Source organism: Perissodus microlepis, chromosome 3, assembly GCF_051167445.1.
Source record: "Perissodus microlepis isolate ML-2025 ecotype Zambia chromosome 3, ASM5116744v1, whole genome shotgun sequence".
NCBI lineage: Eukaryota > Metazoa > Chordata > Actinopteri > Cichliformes > Cichlidae > Perissodus > Perissodus microlepis.
This window is the reverse complement of record NC_140463.1, coordinates 42,466,115-42,491,443: the sequence shown is the minus strand read 5'-3', so window position 1 is coordinate 42,491,443 and position 25,329 is coordinate 42,466,115. Positions and strand designations below refer to the sequence as shown.

At 42.0% G+C, this 25,329-nt stretch overlaps 1 protein-coding gene across 3 annotated transcripts in view; it reads left to right on the top strand.

Annotated features, from left to right (window-relative positions):
• Window positions 1–25,329, top strand: part of nlgn2a (neuroligin 2a) — a 241,736-nt gene that overhangs the window by 104,724 nt on the left and 111,683 nt on the right. For 2 of the 3 annotated variants that reach the window (XM_084924532.1, XM_084924533.1), the window contains one exon: window positions 15,708–15,761. The exons of the other annotated variant lie outside the window; for it this stretch is intronic. In XM_084924532.1, coding sequence (XP_084780658.1) covers window positions 15,708–15,761 — 54 coding nt within the window. The remainder of the gene's footprint in view (window positions 1–15,707; window positions 15,762–25,329) is intronic. 3 annotated transcript variants of the gene reach the window in all.

Genomic DNA, 25,329 nt, shown 5'->3' with positions numbered 1-25,329 from the left:
AAACGAGTAAATGAAAGGATTTTTTTAAATGGATATTGGTCTTAAAAGTCCTACATCAGTTGGGTTCTGAATGTAACAGGGACATTGCCATACACTTCACTGCAGAAACAGGGGGCTGCTGTGGAGGTTTCTTCATTAAAATGTGAGTGCAGTGAACAGAGTTTGCACAGGGTGTTCTCTGTGACATATGAAGCAATATAACGATTTTTTTCTTTATTTGTTCACCTTATGAAAAGTTAATGCAGCAGCACGACCCCTCACTCAGGTTCAGCGTGGGTTAAGAATAGCAGAATGTCTCATTCGTGGTTGATGGTAATCCTTTTTTACTGATAATCCTCCTTTCATTTTTTGTGATGACGGGTCATTGTAAAACCCTGAACTGTTGTAATTTGAGGTCTGTAGTGATTCAGATTCAGCTCTAAAGAACACATTTGTCAGTGTAGTGAATGCATGAATGCATGAACAGATAAGCCTACTAGTGAGTGTGTGTGTGTGTGTGTGTGTGTGTGTGTGCACGCCTGGCTACATGGGGAGAAAATGGCTTTAACCTTCATGCCCACGCGATCATCACCACCACGTAAATGTCACTCCATCTGCCTCCACCACTCCCTACACCTCTGTTTACCTCGCGTTCTCTCGGATTCACATAATCTCTTTATCTCTTTCCACTGTCATCTCTTCATCCATAGTTTTTTTTCCCCTCTCAGAATCCTGTTTTCCTCCCAGACTTCCTCTTCCCTCCTCAGCTCCTTCGCCTCATTTCTTGTCTTTTTCCCTTTAACTCCCACCTCTTTTACAAATACCCTCCAGCCATGCTTTCCACCTTTCCCCTCATTCATAACATGCCCACCTGAACAACACATGCACGCACGCCCAACCTTTTCTTCTCATTTACTTCCCCATACCTGTCCAAATATCAGCCTCTTTCTCTTTTTATTTTTCAGCTTCGTCTTACTGCGTCTTTCCTGTCTCTCTCGTACACGCATTATTGCGAAAACCTTGTGTCAGCATCCTATTCTCCCATGTCTTCTCCATCCTTTTTTCTTTCTTTCCTTTTTTTTTTTGCCCACTCGATTCTGGCCCTTCAGCCAGGGTGGATCGATATTTCTCAGGCTCTCAGTCTGAAGCTTGAGAATGAGGCACCGAGAGACTGAAAGGGGAGAGAGAGTTGACAGCGAGAGAAAAATGGTGTACAAAAAGGAAGGAGAGGGGGAACGGTATTGGAGAAAAGGGAAAAGAAATAGATTGTATAAAAAGAAAGAAAAGGAAGGAGGAGGGGCAGAAAGAATGATGGCTACCATGAAATGACTCTGAGTCAGAAGCATGTGTACTCATAATGGGCTGCTTTATGGCGCAGTTATTTCTCACTTTGCATCTTAATTAGCTGACATATTATCTACTACATAGATTATCTACTACATACATTGGACGCGGTATTGATTTTTAAATATATAATATATTTAACTAACTAAATAACTTCGAGAGAATTAAAATGAGACAATATTATCGCTGCTTTCCCACGATTTCAAAGCTCTCGTGCAGAGAGTGGAGGGAGACAGTGTGGCCCAACAGTCTATGATATCTTATATTTAGAAAGCTTACATTCAAACAACCACACTCAAAAATAGTGACTATTTTCTTCACTACGTCACAACAACAAAAAACTATTGGTCACTTTGTGTTTTTTCCGCCTAAAGTCCAAAGTTACACGCTATCACAAACCAACCAATCAAGCAGTACATGAACAGCTCCTGTATTTTGCAAGGCGAGACTGCAGATTTCCTCAGTGCAGTCTGGTGGAGTGTAACGGCTTCATTTCCCTATCAGTGTGACAGCAAAAGGTGAAAATGTTCTAAATCTAACATGCACTTAAGTCAATATCGATTTATTTTAGGAAACTAAAATCAGTTTTGCAGCTCAGTGTGATCACAGCAATCCGTGGCCTCGGTTTCTGTGCCGGTCGGTGCTCCTGCCTCCTTAGGGGACAAGGCGCTATTCCCAACTGAGAGCAAACAGTTTACCCAGTGAAATGGGTACTATTGAAAAGAAACATACTGCATGGTTTTAACAAGATTGCTACAAATTTCAGCAACTCCTAGCAGAACTAGTTTTAAATATTTTGTGTTGTTCGGTCTCTGTTAAATAAAAGTCCCTTTGATATCTCACTTTTTGCTTTTTATGGAAAATACTGAGATATATGTCTTGTTTTGTACCGAAGCACAGCTGAAACCTTTATCACAATATGGATTTTGTTGTAGAAATGTCCACAGTTGGGTTTCTGTAAGCAAAGCAGTGAGTACTACATTGTCAGATCAGTGTAATAACTTAAGGAGCCATAAAATCAGCAGCAGCAGTAAATTTACAGAGTCCTGGCAGGCGGGCTTTGCTTTGTCATTGTGGAGTATACAGTGTGCATTGATAAGATTCTGAAAGTCGTAATTTCAAGATGAATACAACCTTAGTAATGAATGTAAAGTACATTAACTCACACTAATTAGACATATTTGGAAGGACACTTACACTTTCCAGATGTGTATATATAGTCACGTTATTTACGTTTCTACATCCATTCTCTTCATCCATGGAGAGAGAGGCAGGGTACACCCTGCACATGAAACGTGAAACATGAAAAGAGACATTCAAAAATAATCAACATGTCTGGGCTCAGCCATATCAATAAGGTGAGGAGCTCACCCTATCCGCGAGGGACTTGGAGAAAAGCTATTCCAAATTTAAAGGAGGCAGTTGAGCTGGTTTGGGCATCTGACCAGGATACCTCGCGGACACCTTTTGAGGTTATGTGGGCATGCCCAACTCAGAGGAACCCAACTGGGAAGACTAAGGACATGCTGGAGATTCTATCTCTTGGCTGACTTGAGGATGCATTGGCGTCTTTCTGGAAGAGCTCAAAGAGGTGGCGAGGGTAGGGGGAGGCTGCCCCATTAAAATACACTCAAATCACCTTTTTTCCCCATTCTCATGCTCAATTCTGAAATTCAGCAAATTGGTTGAACAATAATGAACTAAGTCGCTGCCATGCAACTCAACATATTTGCATTAATGGGTAGTTGAAGAGCTGTACCTAAATAAATGAGTGTGTGTACTGCTGCAGTGGTGGATGCCCATATTTAATACAGAAATGTGGTCTTAAAGTGGGTGGAGCTAAAGCAGCTTACTTGAGACACAGGATGAGCTGAGGGATTGGACCGAGGCCCAGTGTAGGTTGGATCATTTCGAACAGTGGATCATACAGAGCTACTCCAACTGAGTCCAAGTATAAAATGAGCACATTAGGTGCACTTTAAATGATTTTTATTAACGTTGAACATCTTATGAATCGCTTTTTATTCATGAATTTCAAAACACATCACCCAGTCCCACTTTTTCCTGTCAGTTTTGACCAGTCGATGCCTCGGAAACAACCCAAGTGGTATACAGATGTAAACAATAATAAGCTGTCAGAACCTTCCACGCATAAATCTCTTACCCTCTTTTTATGTGCATATACAGGGAGTGCAGAATTATTAGGCAAGTTGTATTTTTGAGGAATAATTTTATTATTGAACAACAACCATGTTCTCAATGAACCCAAAAAACTCATTAATATCAAAGCTGAATGTTTTTGGAAGTAGTTTTTAGTTTGTTTTTAGTTTTAGCTATTTTAGGGGGATATCTGTGTGTGCAGGTGACTATTACTGTGCATAATTATTAGGCAACTTAACAAAAAACAAATATATACCCATTTCAATTATTTATTTTTACCAGTGAAACAAATATAACATCTCCACATTCACAAATATACATTTCTGACATTCAAAAACAAAACAAAAACAAATCAGCGACCAATATAGCCACCTTTCTTTGCAAGGACACTCAAAAGCCTGCCATCCATGGATTCTGTCAGTGTTTTGATCTGTTCACCATCAACATTGCGTGCAGCAGCAACCACAGCCTCCCAGACACTGTTCAGAGAGGTGTACTGTTTTCCCTCCTTGTAAATCTCACATTTGATGATGGACCACAGGTTCTCAATGGGGTTCAGATCAGGTGAACAAGGAGGCCATGTCATTAGATTTTCTTCTTTTATACCCTTTCTTGCCAGCCACGCTGTGGAGTACTTGGACGCGTGTGATGGAGCATTGTCCTGCATGAAAATCATGTTTTTCTTGAAGGATGCAGACTTCTTCCTGTACCACTGCTTGAAGAAGGTGTCTTCCAGAAACTGGCAGTAGGACTGGGAGTTGAGCTTGACTCCATCCTCAACCTGAAAAGGCCCCACAAGCTCATCTTTGATGATACCAGCCCAAACCAGTACTCCACCTCCACCTTGCTGGCGTCTGAGTCGGACTGGAGCTCTCTGCCCTTTACCAATCCAGCCACGGGCCCATCCATCTGGCCCATCAAGACTCACTCTCATTTCATCAGTCCATAAAACCTTAGAAAAATCAGTCTTGAGATATTTCTTGGCCCAGTCTTGACGTTTCAGCTTGTGTGTCTTGTTCAGTGGTGGTCGTCTTTCAGCCTTTCTTACCTTGGCCATGTCTCTGAGTATTGCACACCTTGTGCTTTTGGGCACTCCAGTGATGTTGCAGCTCTGAAATATGGCCAAACTGGTGGCAAGTGGCATCTTGGCAGCTGCACGCTTGACTTTTCTCAGTTCATGGGCAGTTATTTTGCACCTTGGTTTTTCCACACGCTTCTTGCGACCCTGTTGACTATTTTGAATGAAACGCCTGATTGTTTGATGATCACGCTTCAGAAGCTTTGCAATTTTGAGACTGCTGCATCCCTCTGCAAGATATCTCACTATTTTTGACTTTTCTGAGCCTGTCAAGTCCTTCTTTTGACCCATTTTGCCAAAGGAAAGGAAGTTGCCTAATAATTATGCACACCTGATATAGGGTGTTGATGTCATTAGACCACACCCCTTCTCATTACAGAGATGCGCATCACCTAATATGCTTAATTGGTAGTAGGCTTTCAAGCCTATACAGCTTGGAGTAAGACAACATGCATGAAGAGGATGATGTGGACAAAATACTCATTTGCCTAATAATTCTGCACTCCCTGTACTCTCCTGAGAAGAATACAGAATGAGATTAAAGCCTGCCCAAGCCAGCTCAAGCACAACAGATCTACTTCTCATAGCTCAAAATAAGGATGGAGAGCAAGCAGAACTTGAGTGCGCACTTGTCTTATGAATAATTCGAACGTTCAAAATTAGGAGATGGGCAGCATAATCCCGAAGTTATCAAGCACTTCTAAAATATGGAGATGTAACCAATTTTTTTAATAATGCATGCAGCTTCATCTCTATTACCATTTATTTCTTTATTTTTATTTTATGTTTTGCTTTTAAAACTTAGGAAAATGCACAAATGTCTTGTAAACAGTTTGGCATGTGAGAGCCGAAACTTCACGAAAAAATAATAACCTTTCATAACCCTGGCGCAACATGCTGCTAAAATTTAGTGTGCTGTGGTTTTCCCTCTGGTGGCCTTGAGCATCATGGGACAGCAGCATGACAGCCTCATCTATCTTTCTCCGTTGGTTTAAAAATCCCCCACAAAGCCTATTATTCACCTAACACTCCGACAGGCAAGGTTACTGTGTGCTAAGTGAGATAGACATGAGAGAAAGAGAGTAGCTCTTATTTTAGTCTTCTTAATCAAAAAAAAGCCAGATCACTGTAGCATCTGATTGGAAAAGGGCCTTGTCGCACCCGTCCTGTTCTGTGTCGTCCAGTTTTAAATCGATTTTTAATTTTTGTTGCCCTCCTCCAACATTAAAGAGCGGTGTGATTTCACAGTGCCTCTCGTTCGAACGCTTTACGTCTTCGAATTCTGCGTCGCGCGCCGGTGTTGTCTGATAAACAGTCATGCAAATCACCTCATTTAATTGAGAGAACTGAATTGAGACTTAATGACGCGGGAGTCCCGGAAAACTACTTTTGACAGGGTGACTAATGACGGCTGTGTAAATCCATTCGTGATATTTCTGATGTGTGAATTTCGAACATCACCTGAAAGGACAGAAGCTCCGCCAAGCTCGCGGTGGCTCCGACTTTAACTGCCATTCATCCGAAAATGGACTTCACAGTTGTTTTGTAATGTAGTCACAGCTATTCATGTGCGACCAGCCCACGCGCTACTCATACGCATGCAGAGTTTAGCGGCTCAGGGAGCTGTGCTGCGTGATAAATGGCAGCATTATATGTCTGCCTGCCCGGCTGCTTGATTGTCTGTACATCTTGCCATTGTGCAGCTCTATTGCACACGCATGCACTCGCACCAGAACATGGACTTACAAGGTGTGAAATAGGAGAATGTGGGTGAGCGACTCTCACCCGTTCCCCGTTGCTCATCTCTAACCTGTTCGCTCACAAATCCGATTGAGGTATTCATTTCATTTCTGTTGCTATACTTTAGCTCGAGGACAATGGTGGGATCCTATCTTCCCGTCTTTACGACCATCTCACACAGACACACGCGTAATCTTTTGCACAGTCGCCGCTCACTCAGAGGCTGTCAGGCACACTAACGTTTCCTCGTAGATCACGTCGGACTGCCTAAATGAGCTACTCAACACGTACTTACTCGCGCAGCGGCACATAAACAGTTTTACGCACGTTCACTCATATCCATAAACACAAAGAAATAAGCCTCTCCGGTGTTTGGGAATTCAGTCTGCGTCAAATCGCATAATGACACCAACTGGTGTGGTACACACAGACTGATATGAATGTACAAAACAGGGCAAAATATAGTATTATTTTAAAAAAAATCCAAGCAATGAACAGGGCTCTGTTACCCATTGCATCAGATGGAGTTTAACCAAAATAAAAGCTTAATTAATAATTATGTTCCTTTTGAAAAAGCACAAAAAGAAAAAGAGATGACACTTGTGAAACTTGTAATTGCATTAAAAGCTATCGACCCTGTAAAAACAGATATTATTTATATTTATTTACTATTTCGCCTTAGTTTCCTGTTTTTAGCTGATCCGAGTAGGCCCTGGCGTGGTTTTCTGCTGCTGTAGCCCATTAGCTTTAGAATCAGAATCAGAATCAGAATCAGAAAGGGTTTTATTGCCAAATGTTGAGCAGGTTTACAACATTAGGAAATTGCTGCGGTGCTTAGTGCAAACATACTGTCATAAATAACGCTTAAATAGACATGAGAAAAAAAAAATAAAATAAAAAATAAGAATAAGAATTAAAAGTGCTAAGTAGATAGATATATACATGATATATACATGAGTGCAGGTGGTGATCAGTGCCAAACATGGAATGATGCAGTGAACACAGCGTAGGGTCATGTGTTGGTGGTGGGAACAGTCATACGGTTATTGTTCATGTGTCCAACAGCAGAGGGGAAGAAACTGTTCTTATGGCGAGAGGTTCTGGTGCGAATGGACCGGAGCCTCCTGCCTGAGGGGAGCAGGTCAAACAGACTGTGTCCAGGATGAGAAGGGTCAGCTGAGATCCGAGCTGCACGCCCCAGTGTCCTGGAGGTGTACAGGTCCTGCAGAGATGGGAGTCTGCAGCCAATCACCTTCTCAGCAGAGCGCACAACACGCTGCAGTCTCTGTTTGTCCCTGATAGTGGCTCCAGCGTACCACACGGTGATGGAGGAGGTGAGGATGGACTCGATGATTGCAGTGTAGAATTGCATCATCGTCCGTGTTGGCAGGTTGAATTTCTTCAGCTGCCTCAGGAAGTACATCCTCTGCTGGGCTTTCTTAATGACGGAGGTGATGGTGGGCTCCCACTTCAGGTCCTGGGTGATGGTGGTACCCAGGAAGCGGAATGAGTCCACAGAGGTGATGGGGGTGTCAGTCAGGATGATGGGGGGGAGTGGGGCTGTGTGCTTCCTGAAGTCCACAATAATCTCCACTGTCTTCTGGGCATTCAGCACCAGGTTGTTGTGGCTGCACCAGGACACCAGACGTTCAACCTCCCTCCTGTAGGCAGACTCATCCCCGTCCGAGATGAGTCCAATAACGGTGGTGTCATCTGCAAACTTGATTAGCTTGACAGACTGGTGGGTGGAGGTGCAGCAGTTGGTATACAGGGAGAAGAGCAGAGGAGAAAGAACACAGCCCTGAGGGGAGCCGGTGCTGATGGTCCGGGAGTCCGAGACATTCTTTCCCAGCCTCACGTGCTGCTTCCTGTCCGTCAGGAAGTCAGTGATCCACCGGCAGATGGGATCAGGCACATTCATCTGGGAAAGCTTGCCTTGGAGATGGTCTGGAAGGATGGTGTTGAAGGCAGAGCTGAAGTCCACAAACAGGATCCTGGCGTAGGTTCCTGGGGAGTCCAGATGCTGCAGGATGAAGTGTAGGGCCATGTTGATGGCGTCATCTACAGACCTGTTGGCTCTGTATGCAAACTGCAGGGGGTCCAGGAGGGGGGCCGTGAGGGTCTTGAGATAGGAGAGAACCAGGCGCTCAAATGACTTCATGACCACAGATGTCAGAGCCACAGGTCTGTAGTCATTTAGTCCAGTGATCCTTGGTTTCTTGGGGACAGGGATTATGGTAGAGGACTTGAAGCAGGCAGGCACATGACATGCCTGCAGTGAGGAGTTGAAAATGCCAGAAAACACTGGGGCCAGCTCGTTTGCACAGTGTCTGAGGGTGGCAGGAGACACACCGTCTGGGCCGGGAGCTTTTCGAGCATTCAGATTCTTAAACTGCTTCCTCACACCTGCTTCATGAATATGAAGAGTAGTGGTGGGAGGAGGTGGTGTGAAATCCCCCTTTGTGTGGGGAGAGGAGGGGGGTGTTGTAGGTGAAGTGTTTGATGGTGGTGATGGCTCTATGGAGGGGGGAGAGGTGGGGGAATGAGTGTCTCTATTGTTGGGGCCGTTGGAGGTGTGAAGGCTGCCTGATGGCTCGTCAAAACGGCAGTAAAAGTCGTTAAGGGTGTTGGCCAAGAGCAAGTCATCAGTGGAGTGGGGGGTTTTAGGCTTGTAGTTGGTGATATTCCTAAAACCTTTCCACACAGAGGCCGAGTCATTCTCTGAGATCTGCTGCTGCATCTTCTCAGAGTGCTGATGTTTAGCAATGTCCACTTCTTTAGTGAACCTGTACTTGGCCTCTCTGTAGCAGTCCCTGTCTCCGCTTCTGAACGCCTTTCTCTTTTCCAGCCACAGCTTTTTGAGTTTAGGAGTAAACCAGGGTTTGTCATTGTTATAACTCACCCTGGTGCGTGATGGCACAATGCTGTCCTCACAGAAGTGGATATAGGAGGTGACAGTGTCCGTAAACTCGTCCAAGCTGTTAGAAGCAGCCTTCATTGTGTCCCAGTCTGTAGACTCCAAACACGTGCGAAGCTCCTCCACAGCCTCGTTGCTCCACAGTTTTTTAGTCCTCACGACAGGTTTGGAGAGCTTCAGCCTCTGTCTGTACGCGGGGATTAGGTGGATCATGACGTGGTCAGAAAGTCCGAGTGAAGCGCGGGGCACCGCGCGATAGGCCCCGCTGATCGTACTGTAACAGTGGTCTAATGTCCTCTCCTCTCTGGTCGGGCATTTAATATACTGCTTGTATTTGGGAAGCTCATGGCTCAGATTGGCTTTGTTAAAGTCCCCAAGAGCAATAATGAGAGAGTCCGGGAATGTCCGCTCCATGTGCAGTATCTGCTCCGCGAGTGCGCACTGAGCTGCCTGCACATCTGCATCTGGCGGGATGTAAACAGCGGCCAAGATGAATGAAGCAAACTCCCGCGGAGAATAAAACGGTTTGCAGTGAATGAAAAGATATTCCAGAGAGGAAGAGCAGTGCTGAGCAATCACTGTTACATCTGTGCACCAGCCACTATTAATGTAGAAGCAGACACCTCCACCTGTGGTCTTACCAGAGAGAGAGGCCTGCCGGTCCGCGCGCAGCAGATGAAAACCCTCCAGCTTGAGCGCGCAGTCCGGGATGTCCATTTAAGGTTGTTGTTCAGAGATGCTCTTCTGCAAAAGTCATTATTTGAGTTACTGTTGCTTTCCTGTAGTCTTGCATCAACAAGACATTTTTTTTTTACCAAAGAGCTGCTGTTTACTGGATATTTTCTCTTGGTCATATGTCAGGTTTTTTTGTTTGTTTGTTTGTTTTTTGGGGTAAAATACCAGCAGATCAGCAGTTTCTGAAATAGACCAGTTTGTTTGGTACGAACAACCAGCCACCTTCAAAGTCACTGAAATCACCTTTGTGACACATTCTGATGCTCCATTTAAACTTCAGCAGATAGTCTTGACCGTGTCTATGTGTGCTATAACTTTCAAATGATTTAAATGTTTTTTGAGCACACTGAAAGACAATAAATGACAAACAAAATCCTCTGCTGTTTAACCTGTTGTTTCTCTAAATGTCAGACACAGCTGCACAAATAATATAGTTTAATATGTTCAGCAATGCAAGACACAATAAGTACCGTTTCCACCGCTTTTGGCTTTTCCCCCCATCTTCTTTGCTGTGCGCACCTTGTGCATGAATCTGTGAGCATCTCCTCACATCCTCCATTGCCAGTGTGTCCTAACAGTCCATTTTGCATGCACCTTCCATGTTTTGGAGAGGTCTGGCCATCGGGAGAAGTGGAGCCAAATTGAAACCTTACATAACGGGCTTCAAAGCGAGCTGCGGTCGACCCACGATCCAGACAGAATAACGCAAGCAGAGGAAGAAGGAAGGGGAGGATAAAAGGATGGTCTGTGTAAAACGAGAGGGTGTAAACAACTGGAGGTCTGAAATATTCTTAGCTGCTGCTTTATGTAGCATGCCTGATTAAAATACATCTTAATATCCGAAAAAGTGTACACAAAAGCCTCATTAGGCTTTTTTATTTCTAAGAGTTAGCAGATGTCTTTGTTTCAGTCCTGGGGTTGAACTAGTCTGTGCAGTGTTAATCCCTTCTGTCTGTTTTTGGTGTGCTTTAATGACATGTGCTGGTATTTTTAGCCTCTACAGGTGCAGTCAGTGCATGCGGGGGGTAAATGGGGTTGATGGAGTTAGGGTTTGATTCTCCAGGAAATTACTCACACGCCCATCACTGCAGTTCTTTTGATTGTGGGGAGGAAAAAAAGGCCTTAAAACGTCAGGAAGACCAGTTATTTCTCCCACCAATAGCTTGATTCTCAGTGTTCAGCTCCTCGCCCACTCATTGCGAAAAGATGTCAATCAAGCTACACTTTTACACTTTTCCTCAGCATGTTGCTGGTAACGATTTCTTGATTTTACTTACTTCCCATTTTGTCACAGCCCCCCAACCAAACCCCAAAACCCCTGCTCGCTCCTGTTTCTTTAATAAGCAGTTCAGCATTTAAACTTTTTTCACAGCTTTTCGGGACGTCGTTTTGATGTGCGTCAATCACATTGGTTGATTTTTTTGTGCCCACAGCTAATATTGAACTTCATCAATGAAGTGGTCAGTCAGGGACTTATTTTTACTCTCATGTGTTTCACTAAAGGAAAAAAAAAAATCCACGTGTGTCAACAAAAGGATGGAGTTTACTCAGGTTTCCACTGGTGTTGTGTCCACTAAAGAGTTTCCATTCTCAAGGATCTAACTGGTGACTCTCAGCTCCCAGGATTTTTTGTTTTATAAGCAAAATCTGTTTTTAGTTTGGAAATGCCACAAAAGATGTTTAGGTCACCAGTCTTCGAGTTTCCAGTAAATTAGTCATCATAACTCTTTTTGTTGGTCTTTTCTAATAATTTACTCAAAACAAGAAAGCAGTTTGTATTTTAAAATGTAAGAAGGAATTCCATGTTTGTGTCCAAAAAAGTCTGTAACACGTTCACTGTTTCACTTGAACGTGTTACGGTCTTAAATACTACCTCCACTGTACTTTGTGTGGTAGAATGGCACTACACTAGTGTGGAGGTTGTAAGGCTTCATATGTCAGATAAGCTCAGCATTAGCTGCTGGAGGACTTTCATGAACTTTCGTAAAAGCATAATGTTGTCCACATGATGAATCCTTCTGTCCTAACCTCGCTCGGATTGTAAATCCATGTCTCTGTGTTACAGTTCTATATATCATGTGTCAGGATCCACACCCACGGGCCAGATCTGGCCCTTTGTAAGTTTGAACCTGGCCCACATTTCACTTTTAGCACACCAACACACCAACAACCGTCTCCACAGCGATTCATGGCCAGCTAACAGAGAATACAGCAAAAATCATAACTGATGTTGGGTTGGTGAAAACAGTTTCTGTTCTCAAACAACATAACTCGCATTGTTATTGTGCTGTTTGAAATCCACACACTAGTAAAGATTTGGAGCCATAGACGAGGAACAGAGGCTTCACAAAGTCAAAGACATAAAAGACGCACAATTACAGCACAATAGTCTGTGCTTTGAGCCCAAGTCTCAAAGTGATGGAGCTGTGAAGGCAAGTGTCATTTTTGTGTGACCAATTTCATGGCAGAAAGCTACAGCGTGTGGACATGTATATTACATGAACTAAGATCTCTGACTTCTTGTTTTAAATGACATTTCTTACACAACTATTGAGATGCCTTGGTCTTTTTCAGGCCTTTGAAGCAGGCTTGCTAAGATTTGTAGACAGATGTGCACATAAAGATTCATTTGATTGCTTCATAATCGGGTTATATTTGGTTTATTTAATTGCCCCACACTATCAAAGTGAGGCTGTGAACAGGGCTGTTGTAAACTAATAGAGTATTTTGTGAGGCGTTTAACTGGAAAGGCTCTAAGAAACATCCTTTCTAGATTAAAATGAAAGCATGTTAAACTGTATGCACTGAGCTCTTGATATGATTGCGTGTGATTTTTCTTGTCCTGAAAAACCTGATGTGTACTCTCAGACACACAAAGTGCTACTGTGAGCAAACTACTAAAAAGTGACACAAATTAAAACACACATATGTAAAGTGTTATTTATTTATTTTTATTGTCTGAAGTTACAAAAAACCCCACTCCATATTAAAAAAAATAGAATTTTCTGGTAATTATTTAACAGTTCAGGCTTTACTGGGTTAAAGAAGCACAAGTCAGCCAAGTTTTAAAGTATAAAAATCAAAAATATTAAATACATATTTATAATAACAGGGAGGATGAGCTCTTTTTATAATTCCTTCCTATAATGCTGTAACCTGCTCTCTATCTGGTCTTTAAGTGATGACGTATGGACCCTGCTTCTGGGTCCAAACTACTCCTTGTTTATTACGGCTGTTGTGTTTTTAACATGTTTTAATGCTTTGTATCTTATTCTACTTATCTAAACAAGCCCCTAAAAAAAGTCAGTGATCACTGTCGGACTCTCTTGGTTTTTATTACCACTATTCATTTTAAAGCTTTTAAAACCTTACGATGTAACAACAGCTTAACCCATGCAGCAGCATATTAATGACTAACCTCGAATTGTGGATGGACTATCTTAGTTGCTCTCCTGACTGAAGTCTGATCCATTTACAGCATCCTGCATTTGTCCCTGACCATCGGGAACCCTCATGTTAACTTTTATCAAGTGGAAAAAAGTTAGCGTTCATCCTCCATCTTCGCTGTGTTTATATTATGCTAACCATAGCTGTGTAGCTAGCCACCACGTAGCACATCATTATATACCAGCCAGCCCAACTTCAGTAACCCTACAAACGTCACTGCTGTTTAGTTTTCTTTCTTCAATTATGTCGAAAGTGACAGCAGAGCTATATGTATTAAATTTTTCAGAAATCTCTCAGTCAGAACATGGAATATTGTATTTAGGTGGAAACTAGCGAGCTAACTCCCTGCTAGCTTCTAACTCTGTTAAATGTTAAAGTTAATTGTTACACCTGGTAGAGCAGCAACGCTGATCATTTTATTACAGATGAAAGAATTTAGATACGTTTTAGATAAGTTTTAACTCTCAGTGATGCCACAGTGTTCGTTTGACTTTGGGACCTGAAGCGGCTAATGATGTCAGACTTAAAGACCGGATATCTTTTTTAACCGGCGCTGTTGTCATCATAGTTCCAAACATAATGTTACTCAGCTCTAAAAATTGTTATAATAGTTTCATAAAGACTTTTATTTTGAAATCTCCTATTTGGAGGTGAAGTGTTCCTTAGACTTTAGTCATTTATATCTGCCCGGTTGTTAGCAGATAATTGACATTCAGCATTCACCTTGTAGTTTGTGCACCGGCAATATTTCCCCCCTGATGAATTTCAGATACTCTCAGTAAGTTGTTGTTATATAAGTTCTTTTTTTCCCCACAAATCCTTCAGAAAAAAAAGGTCCTCTGCCAAACCTCAAGTTCAAAAAGTGGATTTATCAGATGAAAGCCAAAGTGATGAAAGGTGAGGGAGTATCTTGCTGTAGTACTTACTTTTCTGAGCGCCGAGGTGAAGAGTATTTTCTACAAACGCTCACCTTCTGAGAGACGAGGCGAACCATATGCACACGTAGCATTTGTTGGAACTAGAAAAAGCATTTGTCTTCCTTTTTTTTTTTCCTGTGAGATCTGAGCTGGATGTGACCGAAGCATTCAGAAACCTGACAGGTGGGTGGAGGATAAAGCCAACGTCATCTACAGAGTAGTTTTTTGTAAAGTTCTCACTTTGTGTTGATGAAGAAAAAGACTTGATGTCACAGTGAGGCTCCATCAACGAATGAGAAGGGTTTGTTTTTTCTCTCTTTGATTTCTCTCTGTGCAGATCTCTCTCTTTGTCCATCTTCTTGCATTTTTGCATTTCTCTTTGCCGCTCATTTAATTTACAAAAAAAAAACAGCCCGTGGGTAGATGGGGTTCAAATTACATTCACCTTTTACCTGCTTTCCTCTGCGCAATTAGTACCACGCTTACTTGTCATTTCAAATTGACACACTGCTGTTGTGTTATGTAATTATTTACCCGCCTGGGGAATAACGCTGTGGTTTACCCACTAAATAATGCACACACACGCACACACACACACATGCGCTCACAAAAAACACTAAAGCACCTGTTCCCTGTTTTATCTGAAACATGTTTAACATGCCTTTTAACATTCCAGGGTCATTGTCTCCTGCTGTCTAATTAAAGGTGTCTTTGTGTGTCTTTCTAAAAAGCTCTAATTGACTAATGTTGTGCAGCAGCCCGTGGAGATTTTCGGGGTGCTCTGGCTCCTTAAAGGCTCAGCGTTAACATTTTGAGGTTTGAGGATCAGGACCCAAACCTGCCGTCCGTCCTGTAGGTGTTTTCTTCTTTTTTTCTGCGTGGAGGAAAGGGCTGGGTCCTGTTCTTCAAACCACCGAGGTCTTATTAATCCACATTCCCTTTTCCCCCCCTCTTCCTCCACCCCCCGACCCCGACCTTCCACCTCCTTTCCCTTCCACCCACCCAGCTTCCAACAAAAACAATACAAGTTAGACTCAGGAACAAAAAAAGGGTTTAAAGGAGAGAGAGAAACCAGGGGCCCAGAAACAGTGGCAGCATTTCTTCTGCAGGAGGAGAAAAGGAAATCCGAACCAGTTTTCTTTGATCTTGTGTCTTTTCTTGTGATAAATCTGTGTCTGTGATGCCTTTTGTTTTTGTTTTTGGTACTCTTTTTAAAGGAAAAACACACACGCACACACACACACAATAAGCAAACATGAACTCTTGCTGATTTGTCCTTTTTGCTCTTGCTTCTTTTCTTTTTTTGATATTCTTTTTTTCGGTTTTTGCCAGTAATCTTTTTTGAAATTTTCTCTTTTCTCTTTTTCCCCCCTTTTTTTCTTAACCCTAGGTCCGCTCACAAAAAAACACGATGAATCTTCAATGAACAAGCCTCGAGACGAAGGTATTTTTGTTGCATGTTTTTCCTTTTTTCTTGTTTTGAAGTCTTTTTGGGGGATGTGTACACACACACACACACGCACACACAGGTGAAACATCTTCTAGGTGGGACTTTGGAATATCAGATGCATACCGATGTGTTGGTGTAAGTGTATGTGCTGACCGCTGCAATTAAAAAGCTGTCTTTCATATGCAAATCATTAGCCCCAGCTAACCTTGGATGATCATAACGGCTGGCTAATGGAACCCAGATACCCATTATTAAGCCATCTCCACTGTTTTCCAGAGGTCCTTTTCTTGCTCTCAAATAATAGCCGGCCTCGGCTACCACCATCAACACCGTGCCCTTGAAAATACATTGGCCAGCTGAACGGCATTGTCCCCGAAACCAAATTGTTGTCAGGATTTTGAGCAACAAAGCACCTATTGAGACCTGCTTACACAATGAGGTGCATTATTATTGCGCCTCAACCTCCGGCTCAAGGATCAAATTGCTGTTGAATAAGGAGCTACACAAATATTAAGCTAGCTCTATTCCAAGTCAGTGATGATAACATCAAATCAAGTTAGGGGAAAAAAGGAAAAGGAGGGTGGGGACATGCAAGGACACTCATGCCCCGCTTTGGAAGATTTAGGTCTAATAAGCTGTTGGAATAAGGGCACAGAACTCTCAGCCTGCTTTTAATTTATCTCCTACCTGCAGCACTGATACCACGGAGGTGATTTTATCTGCACTTTCATCTGCCGCCCCTCCCCCTCCCACTCCCCCCCACACACACACACACACAATCATTCCTTATTCTTTTGGACTTGTTTCTTGGAGAAAGATGACTGATGATATTTTGATACATATTTCTCTTTATGCTATTTTGAGGGTTGTGCGGTGGATTTTTTTCTTGCTCTTTGATTTGGGGTCTTTTTTTCTTTTTTTTTGAAGTTGGGAGTCGGAGGAAGTTTGACACAGGAGGATTTTCTTGGTGATCAAACACAGACACAACTTTTTTTTTGAGCTGCCACAGTCAGGAACACAGTCGAGGCCAGTCGAGACGCCCCTCCTCCCCCTTCCCCCCCATCCTCTAAATATGTCTCTCATCCCTCTGTTGCAATGTGCAATTAACCTCATTTGATTTGGGAACTGCTAATCCCTATGCAGTAATTTAGCATTGCTAAACTCCTAAACTGGAGTTTAGCACCGAAAAAAAACCCACTTACCTGTCCCCACACTAAAATACACATCCAGAAAACTTGTCTAAATAAAACAACAAACAAAAAGAAAAAAAACATGCTCTTTATATTCGTCTTTGCTTGGCAATATCCATGCACATAGCTGTGAAGAATACTGGCAGCCTTTTAGTTACACTGGTAACCTGGGCCACAGCCAGGCATTTAGAAGTGTTTAATTTAAATCCAAATCCCCCTAATAAAGATCAGCTTATAAAGCATTTTCTTTGTGCACATATTTCATTCAATTATAGTCTTCTTCATAACATATCTAAGGTGCATATGGTTTCAAAATGTTTCAAAAATCTTCTGCAGCACCCCTGATTACCAAATCATTACAATAAATTGTAATCTAGCATAGGCTTATTTCAGGCAGGTCAGAAAGTCAACCTCAGCTACCATCTCATTGCTAGCCCACATCAGCTGCTGATTCTGCTGATACGCTTCTATACATCCAGTCTGCTGTCTCACACAACCTTAGTAATTGGGCAAGCTCTACAAGCTGGTTTAGCCTGCTTAAAAGTATATCTGCACACCGCTTTGCAACCCACCTCCACCTTCCACGCTGTATCTAACTTATTCAGTGTCTGTTATCACTGATCCGTGCTGATGCCTCATGTAGGACAGAGCTGTGTCGTTAGACATGAATAACTGATGCTGGACGTATCAGTCTTCTTTTGATTATAATTGCCGTGACTAAAATGTTTTGTTTTCCCAATATTTTATCCAAAGAAAAGAGACTTATATAAAACCACTCTCCACTCAAAGACAAGTTTGGCTTGCTGTTTATTCCCTTGGATATTTGCAGTTTTTTTTCATTCATCTGACGAAGGGAGAAACCTTTAAAAGGTTTGACATGAACAAACAAGGTCAATTTTAAAGTAGTTTGGAGGCCAGTCATGATTGCTTATGTAACATACTTGAAATATGCCGTCCACATACAAAGAAAACCTATGTGGATGGAAACTCATCCAGTAAACATTTTAGACATTACCTGCCTTTATGATCAGTGAAGGAGGAAGAAGTCGTTGTAATAATGCGTTTAAACTTTGTGCAATAGTGATTTTTTAAAATGCTTTATTGTTGAAGCATTTTTGTTTTGAAAACCGGAGTGGATGTTTTAATATATTTAAAACATAAATTAGAATGAGCTTTCAAAACCTGACATGTGAAATTAAATTTAAGCTGGTGCTCTGGTTGGTAGTTATCTTATCCAATTCGCATGTCTTGGCACTTTCAAATCTGATAGAAAGCAGTGTTTTACTGAGTAGCTGTTTATTTTCGAGAAAAGTGCATTACTGGGGAACAATGCACAGTGAAAGATTGACTGCTACTATTATCTAAAAATACTGCAATAGATGTATGACATAATAATGGCCAGTTGTTTGAGTATCCTTCTACTGGAAATGATTCAGAGACACTGTCATGAACCAGCTCAAAGTTCAGACAAAAAGAACAACAAAAAAAGATTTCCACATAGATTTTAACCAAAAAACCCCAAAAAACTTAAAGTGAAAGGAAGCTTTGAGTGGCAAGATCAGCCATGTGGGGTGTGAGAATGCTCCTACCAAAACAAGTGGAAGGATCAAGCAGGCAGAGTGGAGGGGTCATCAAAAGAGTCTCCGGTTTACCCAAACACAAATCGCTAAATATGCCAAAATGCATTATTCTTGCACTTGTCATATATTAAGAGTCTAGATTGACAGCCACTGTTGGCCTGTAGTACTGTCACTTACCTTCTCTGCAACCTTAGTAATTGGAGCATATTTGAGATGGGAGGATGAACTAAAAAAACATGCAAAACGAACAGTTATATGCTAGGCACCTTAACCGGATGGCAGCTGCCTCTATATGGTTACACCTGTGAAGGGTTACACGGAAAGTTTGCTAAGTAGCAAATGACCCTAACCAAAGGTGACCTGTAGTCTTAACACAAAGGTCAAACAGTGTTCCTATAACAAGTTGCTAACAAAATGTTCAACAACCTGTAAGCTTGATCCTTTGAGCACTGATCAAATGATTCCAATGGAGGAGCTTCCGAAGAACCGATATTCAAAATCACCTACAAGTCAAGAGCAAGTCACGCTGCAGTGGGCTCTGCAAGAGTGGAAAACTGAGGAACAGTTCCACTACTCACCAACTCAACCTTGGTCTTTAGGCAGTTAATTGGGAGGGGTAACCTAGTATCAGAGGTGTCAGGCAACTGGTTACACCTGTGAGCCAACTATAACCACTGCAGTTGTTCCTGAGCATGTAGCTCTATTCAAATTCACCACCATGCTACAGCTGACCAAATAGATTCCCCACACAGTACCTACCATCCAAAACCTCTTGGAAGCATTAGACTCCAAAAATTCAATCATCCTACCTTAAAACCAAATACCTTTGTATAGCCAACCAAATCTATTCAGCAGTAATGCAATAGGATAGAATAAGGTTCAGGGAAGGCAGATGTGACAGCAAATAGAAGACAGAAAATAGGAGCACAGAGAGACCCCGAACAACATGTAGAACAAAACCCGAACTATGGGATATAGCAGATAAAATTTAATACAAAGCACATGGTATAAAACAGCTAACAGTTCAGATCAGGACTCTACAGTCCAGTAACATTCAATGATGAGGATGTACATATCCTGGACAAGCAGGACTGCTAGTTTGAGCCGGGTGTCAAGGTGGCAAATGTCTATCTTTAAACTGAGGGAGGGGGGGATTAAGAATTAAGAGTACATCTTTCACCATCTTACAATGCTGAGATTGCAGCCATTCCTTAACTCTCTGTGAATGGTAATCATGCCTATTAATCACTGCTTATGACAAGTTGCATATCGACAATGGTGAAACTGAGCCATTGCTTCCTAGCAAAGGCATCAGGATAACACTGAGAAAATAAAATAGCAAACAGTAGACAGAGCTCAAAGAGACGGCTTGCCGAGCACACTGGCTCCATCTTGGATCTTATTAGTAGCATGTAATCACATTTGGGAGTAAAAATAGAGTAAAGAAGCAGTGTTCCTGGTCCCCCAGGACCCTGAGCCTTTTAAACAGTAAACAGTAATCCAGATCAAGTCCTAATCTTAATCCATCTTCTTAAAAAATGAATGTTTTAAGACTAATCTTAAAACTAGAGATATCTGTCTCCCCAATCCAAACTGGGAGCTGGTTCCACAGAAGAGGGGCCTGAAAGCTGAAGGCTCTGCCTCCCATTTTACTTTTAGAAACTCTAGGAACAACTGGTAAATGGCCTGTATTTGTATAGCGCTTTTCTAGTCCCTAAGGACCCCAAAGCGCTTTACACAACCAGTTATCCACCCATTCATGCACTGGTGATGGCAAGCCACATTGTAGCCACAGCCACCCTGGGGCGCACTGACAGAGGCGAGGCTGCCGGACACTGGCGCCACCGGGCCCTCTGACCACCACCAGTAGGCAACGGGTGAAGTGTCTTGCCCAAGGACGCAAAGACAGAGACTGTCCAAGCTGGGGCTCGAAGGCGAACTCCCAACTCTTGAGCCACGATCGCCCCTAGTAAGCCTTAAATGGCATAACAGGGTCTGATCATTCAAGACTTTTTATATAGAAAGGATTTTAAATTCAGTTCTGGATTTAACGGAGACCCTGAAATGAAACAAGAATGATCTTTCTTACTAGTCCCATTTAGGCCTCTCGCTGTGGTGCTCTTTGGATTGACTGAAAGCTTTTCAGGGACAGCCACATTATAATAAGGAACTATAGCAGTCCAGCATAGAAGTAACAAATACATAGGGTACTTCTTCAAGCATCACTGATATGATGTCACTAATTTTGGCAGTGTTACGTAGATAAAAGAAGTGCCAACATGACTTCAAAGTTCCTCACTTTAGTACAAGGCCACAATAATGCCATCCAGGTTAAGTGTCTGATTAGATGATAATCGTTAATCAATTTCTGGCTGGTTAATTGTGAAGGATTGGTGAGCACGATTTAGTGGTGGTCAGCTGCAACCTGCTTCCTCGGTCCTTTCTTTTCAAACATGTATGAGAACCTCAGATGGCCTTGGTTTAACTTAAGAATATGAGAGGTCATCTCTGTTTGGTTTGTAGAAACATGCTGTTCCAATACATCAAGCTCCATACTTGAGCACCTGCTCCCTGTGTAGATAAAAGACAGCTAGTTGAAGTGTGTCTCTCCACCTAAGCCACTGTGGCCCTTTAAGTGAAGAAACCTGGTGAATCCTTGGGCAGCTTTTGTGTGATAACAGCCACAGCCCGCACAGTCAGTTCATCTGTTTTAGCCACCATTTTGTCTTCATTCTTTCAACAGCCTTTTCAAATGTGCATGCTTTGAAGCAGGATGTTCCTGGCCGTGTATTCACAAGCAGGCCTTTTCAAGTAAAACAGTGCTTACTATAAGTACACTCAAGATGCATCCTTGACCAGTGCAGACAGCTTCAAAGAAAGCCAACCCCTGCTTTTTGCATCAGGTGTGAGAAAGCAAAAGCTATCGGGCCTCCGTGCTGTTCGCGATCAATGTTCCGAAAGATTGATAGAGCTTAGAGCTGCTTGTGTGTTTGGAGAGAGAGAGAGAGGGGAGGGAATTACAAACCACAGTGAGATTGTGCTAAATCAAGAAAGAGACAGCAGTTGTGTGTTACTGTGCTGTCCTGTGTGTCAGCCCTGATCAGAGACAAACCAGAGCCACCTGAGCCCCAAACCTGGAACATATTTCTGCCAGGAACAATGTCACCTCTCTGTGACACAATTACACACTCACACACACACAGTCTCACTTGCACAGAGGGATACAAAAAAAGACCAAACCCCCATAAAATAAGACCTACTACTTAAAGGAAATATCCCATCAAAACTAACCTCACAGAAATCGCTTCGGATCACCATTGAAGTGAATAAAAAGAGGCTTTGATTCACGCAAGCAGTTAGCAGTTACAGCTACAAAACATAAGGATATCTTAACATGATAACATGATAGCTATTATCTTTCATTTCAGCACAGTGTTCACTGTTAAGTCCATAATCAGTTAAAAAAGGTAAAAGCACTAATGAAAACCCCAAGCAGTGATTTTACGATGATTTCCCTCGTTAAACATTAGTGTATGATCCACCAGACTCACTGGTTGACATAATCATTTTGCTACAGCTTTGGAAAAGAAAAGTGATCTTTGGTGGTGACACTGAAACCTAGAAAACAAATCAAGAAAACCAAGATGGTTTCTGTGTAGCTGTTTGTGTTATGGTGATATTTGAAGGACCAACATTCTGCTGTTTATTTTCAGTTTTCTGGCGGGATGCTGCTACAAAATACCTAGACCAAAGCAGGTAGTGCTTTCAGCCGTGAAAACACATTAATGTTTATTCCTGCTGGAATAACTTATTTTTAATCTCCCTAACATAAATCAGTGGCTCCTTCTTTTAGATTTTTTTTTTGTCTAGCTAAAAAAAGAAGAGCATATTAAAAAAGTAATGAGGACATTTTATGAAGGATACAGTTAAACTCAAGAAAATGCTTTTCACTCAGTCACAACACCAAAGAAAAACAGAAAAAAAATCATAAGTATTGCTGTTTTGAATTAGTTTTATTACTTTAATATCCTAAACTCCCTGCCTGATTAGCTTCCTTTGAAGAGCAAAATGTCTTTTTTTTATTCAGACATTATCTATGTAAATTATATAGTGGACTTAATGAAAGCCTTTTCCAATAATGCAGTCAATTTTCTTCATGATTATTAAGCACACGAATATGAACCATCCGTCTGCTTAAATTACAGTGTAATAGTGTCATTAATCAAACAAAGTGATCAAAGGTTGATATTTGCCACAATTATTCTGTTAGCCTTTGCTGCATTTGTAATAATTATTTCATGCTGCGGCTTATGAGTTGGGATGTAACAGGTAATAATTTTGTGACTTGCCCACATTACGCAGTTAATATAGTCCCATTTATATTCTAAAGATTCTTGAGATATTTTAACAGGCGCGGTCTTCTTAGGTGGCTCATCTGCATCTTTGCACAGAACATAAAACAGACATAGATATTAAGAGCAGTCGCTGGCCTTCAAATGCATTTTTATCATAACATCTGTTAGAGGATATAGCCAAACATGCAGGTCGGTGGATGATGCGGTGAACATGGGGCTGCATTACATCCTGCAACACCTTGACCGTCCGGGAACTTATGCCAGGGTCCTGTTTGTGGACTTTAGTTCGGCTTTTAACACCATCGTGCCTGAACTTCTCTCCTCCAAACTCTCCCAGTTCAGCGTGTCACCAGCTATCTGTCAGTGGATCACCAGCTTCCTGACAGACAGGAAGCAGCAAGTGAGGCTGGGGGAGATCACCTCTGAAACTCGGTCCCTCAGTGTTGGTGCCCCTCAAGGATGTGTCCTCTCACCACTACTGTTCTCCCTCTACACTAATGACTGCACCTCCAAGAACTCGGCTGTTAAACTCCTTAAGTTTGCAGATGACACCACCGTCATTGGCCTCATTAAGGATGGTGATGAGTCTGCATACCGGCAGGAAGTTGAGCAGCTGGTACTCTGGTGCAGTCGGCACAATCTGGAGCTGAACACGCTTAAGACTGTAGAGATGACAGTGGACTTCAGGAGACATCCCTCAACACTGCTCCCCCTCACCATATCAGACAGCCCTGTGTCGACTGTGAAGATCTTCAAGTTCCTGGGTACAACCATCTCCCAGGACCTGAAGTGGGAGACCAACATCAACTCCATCCTCAAAAAGACCCAGCAGAGGATGTACTTCCTAAGACAACTGGGGAAGTACAGTCTTCCATAGGAGACTTAATATAAAATGAAAGTTTAAAATGATGAGTATATTTATTAAGATAACTAAGCTACCCATTCCTAACTGGCACTATGTGTAAAACTAATCGTAAAAGGGCGAAACCACTGCTGACCAAAAAGATGAAAAAGGTCGTCTTGCAGTTGCCAAAAACCCCCTCAATCATCCCCAAGACTGGGGGGAAAAAGTCTGAAGAGACAGACTGTTGTCATTCCTGACACGTAACATACCGACGATTTGTCACGTTCTGAGGCGTCCCATAGGAGCGCAAAAGGTACACTTCCACATCCCTATGATACGCGCTGGATTATGGATGGAATAGAATGACGCTCCCGGCGGTAACACACGCTCCAGCCTAACCTTAACTGCAACCTTAATCGTGTTAGATTCATGATGAGAAAGTAAAATGAAATGTACATGTGCAGATTCATTCCAAATGGTTCTCATGTTTCCTGACGTTTCCAAACGCATAACATAGAGACGTGTTGTCACATGGCGTAATATGTTACGCTGTGGGATGAGAACGTGTTGAAAGGGATCAGACCTGAACATTGTGGAAGGTTTGAGTCCCGTCACATCTGATTCAGTGTGATCGTCTGGGGCTGCTTTGCTGTTTCAGGACTTAAACGACTTCTAGTAAGTGTTAAAACCACGAGTACTGCTCTCTACCAGAAAATCCTGAAAGAGAATGCCCGTCATCGTTTGATACCCTGAAGCTCAAACGCTCTTGGGTTATGAAGCAGGACGATTATATGAAACACACCAGCAAGGTTTCAAAGTGGCCCAATCAAGTCCAGACTTAAATCAGAGTAAGATGCTTTGGCGTGACTTTGAACAGGCCGTCCATGTGTGGTTGAATAAATAGTTCTGCAAATTCCTCCACGTCGACATGAAAGCCTCATTTCGAGTTATCACAAATGCTTGATTACAGTTTTTCTGCCAAGGGTGGCACAATTAGTTATTAAGTTTAGGGGGCAATTACACAGAAATTACACAATTTTTCACACAAGGCCAAGTAGACTTGGATAGCTTGTTTTCCCCTTAATAAATGTAATCATCATGTAAAATTTGCATTTTGTATTTAATCAGGCTATCTTTCTTTAATACTTGAAATTTTGCTTGATGATCTGAAACGTTTAAGTGAGACAAATATACAAAAAACTAAAGACGTCAGAGGGTAAATATTTTTTCATGGCAATGTAATTTAAGTGAGCACATGCACGTGACACTTTTAAGTCTGATTTGGAATAATATATGTATAAGTTGGCTTACTTCGACTAAACAAAATGAGCCATGATATGAGAATAATTAAAATGGACAAAATGAAGGAGGTCTGGTTAAAAATAAAAGCATCTGGATTAAACTTGCATTAGGTGTTATTTTTCACTGCTTACGAGCCAACGAAAGAATGTGTGGTAAGTACAATGCTGACATATAATAACCTTGTTAAGAATATTAAGCAACAAATATATTAATTAATTTTATCCACCTGCTAAACAAAACAAATATTTACTCTGTGTTGGCTCTACTTGTGTCTGTAATGAAACGCCTCTT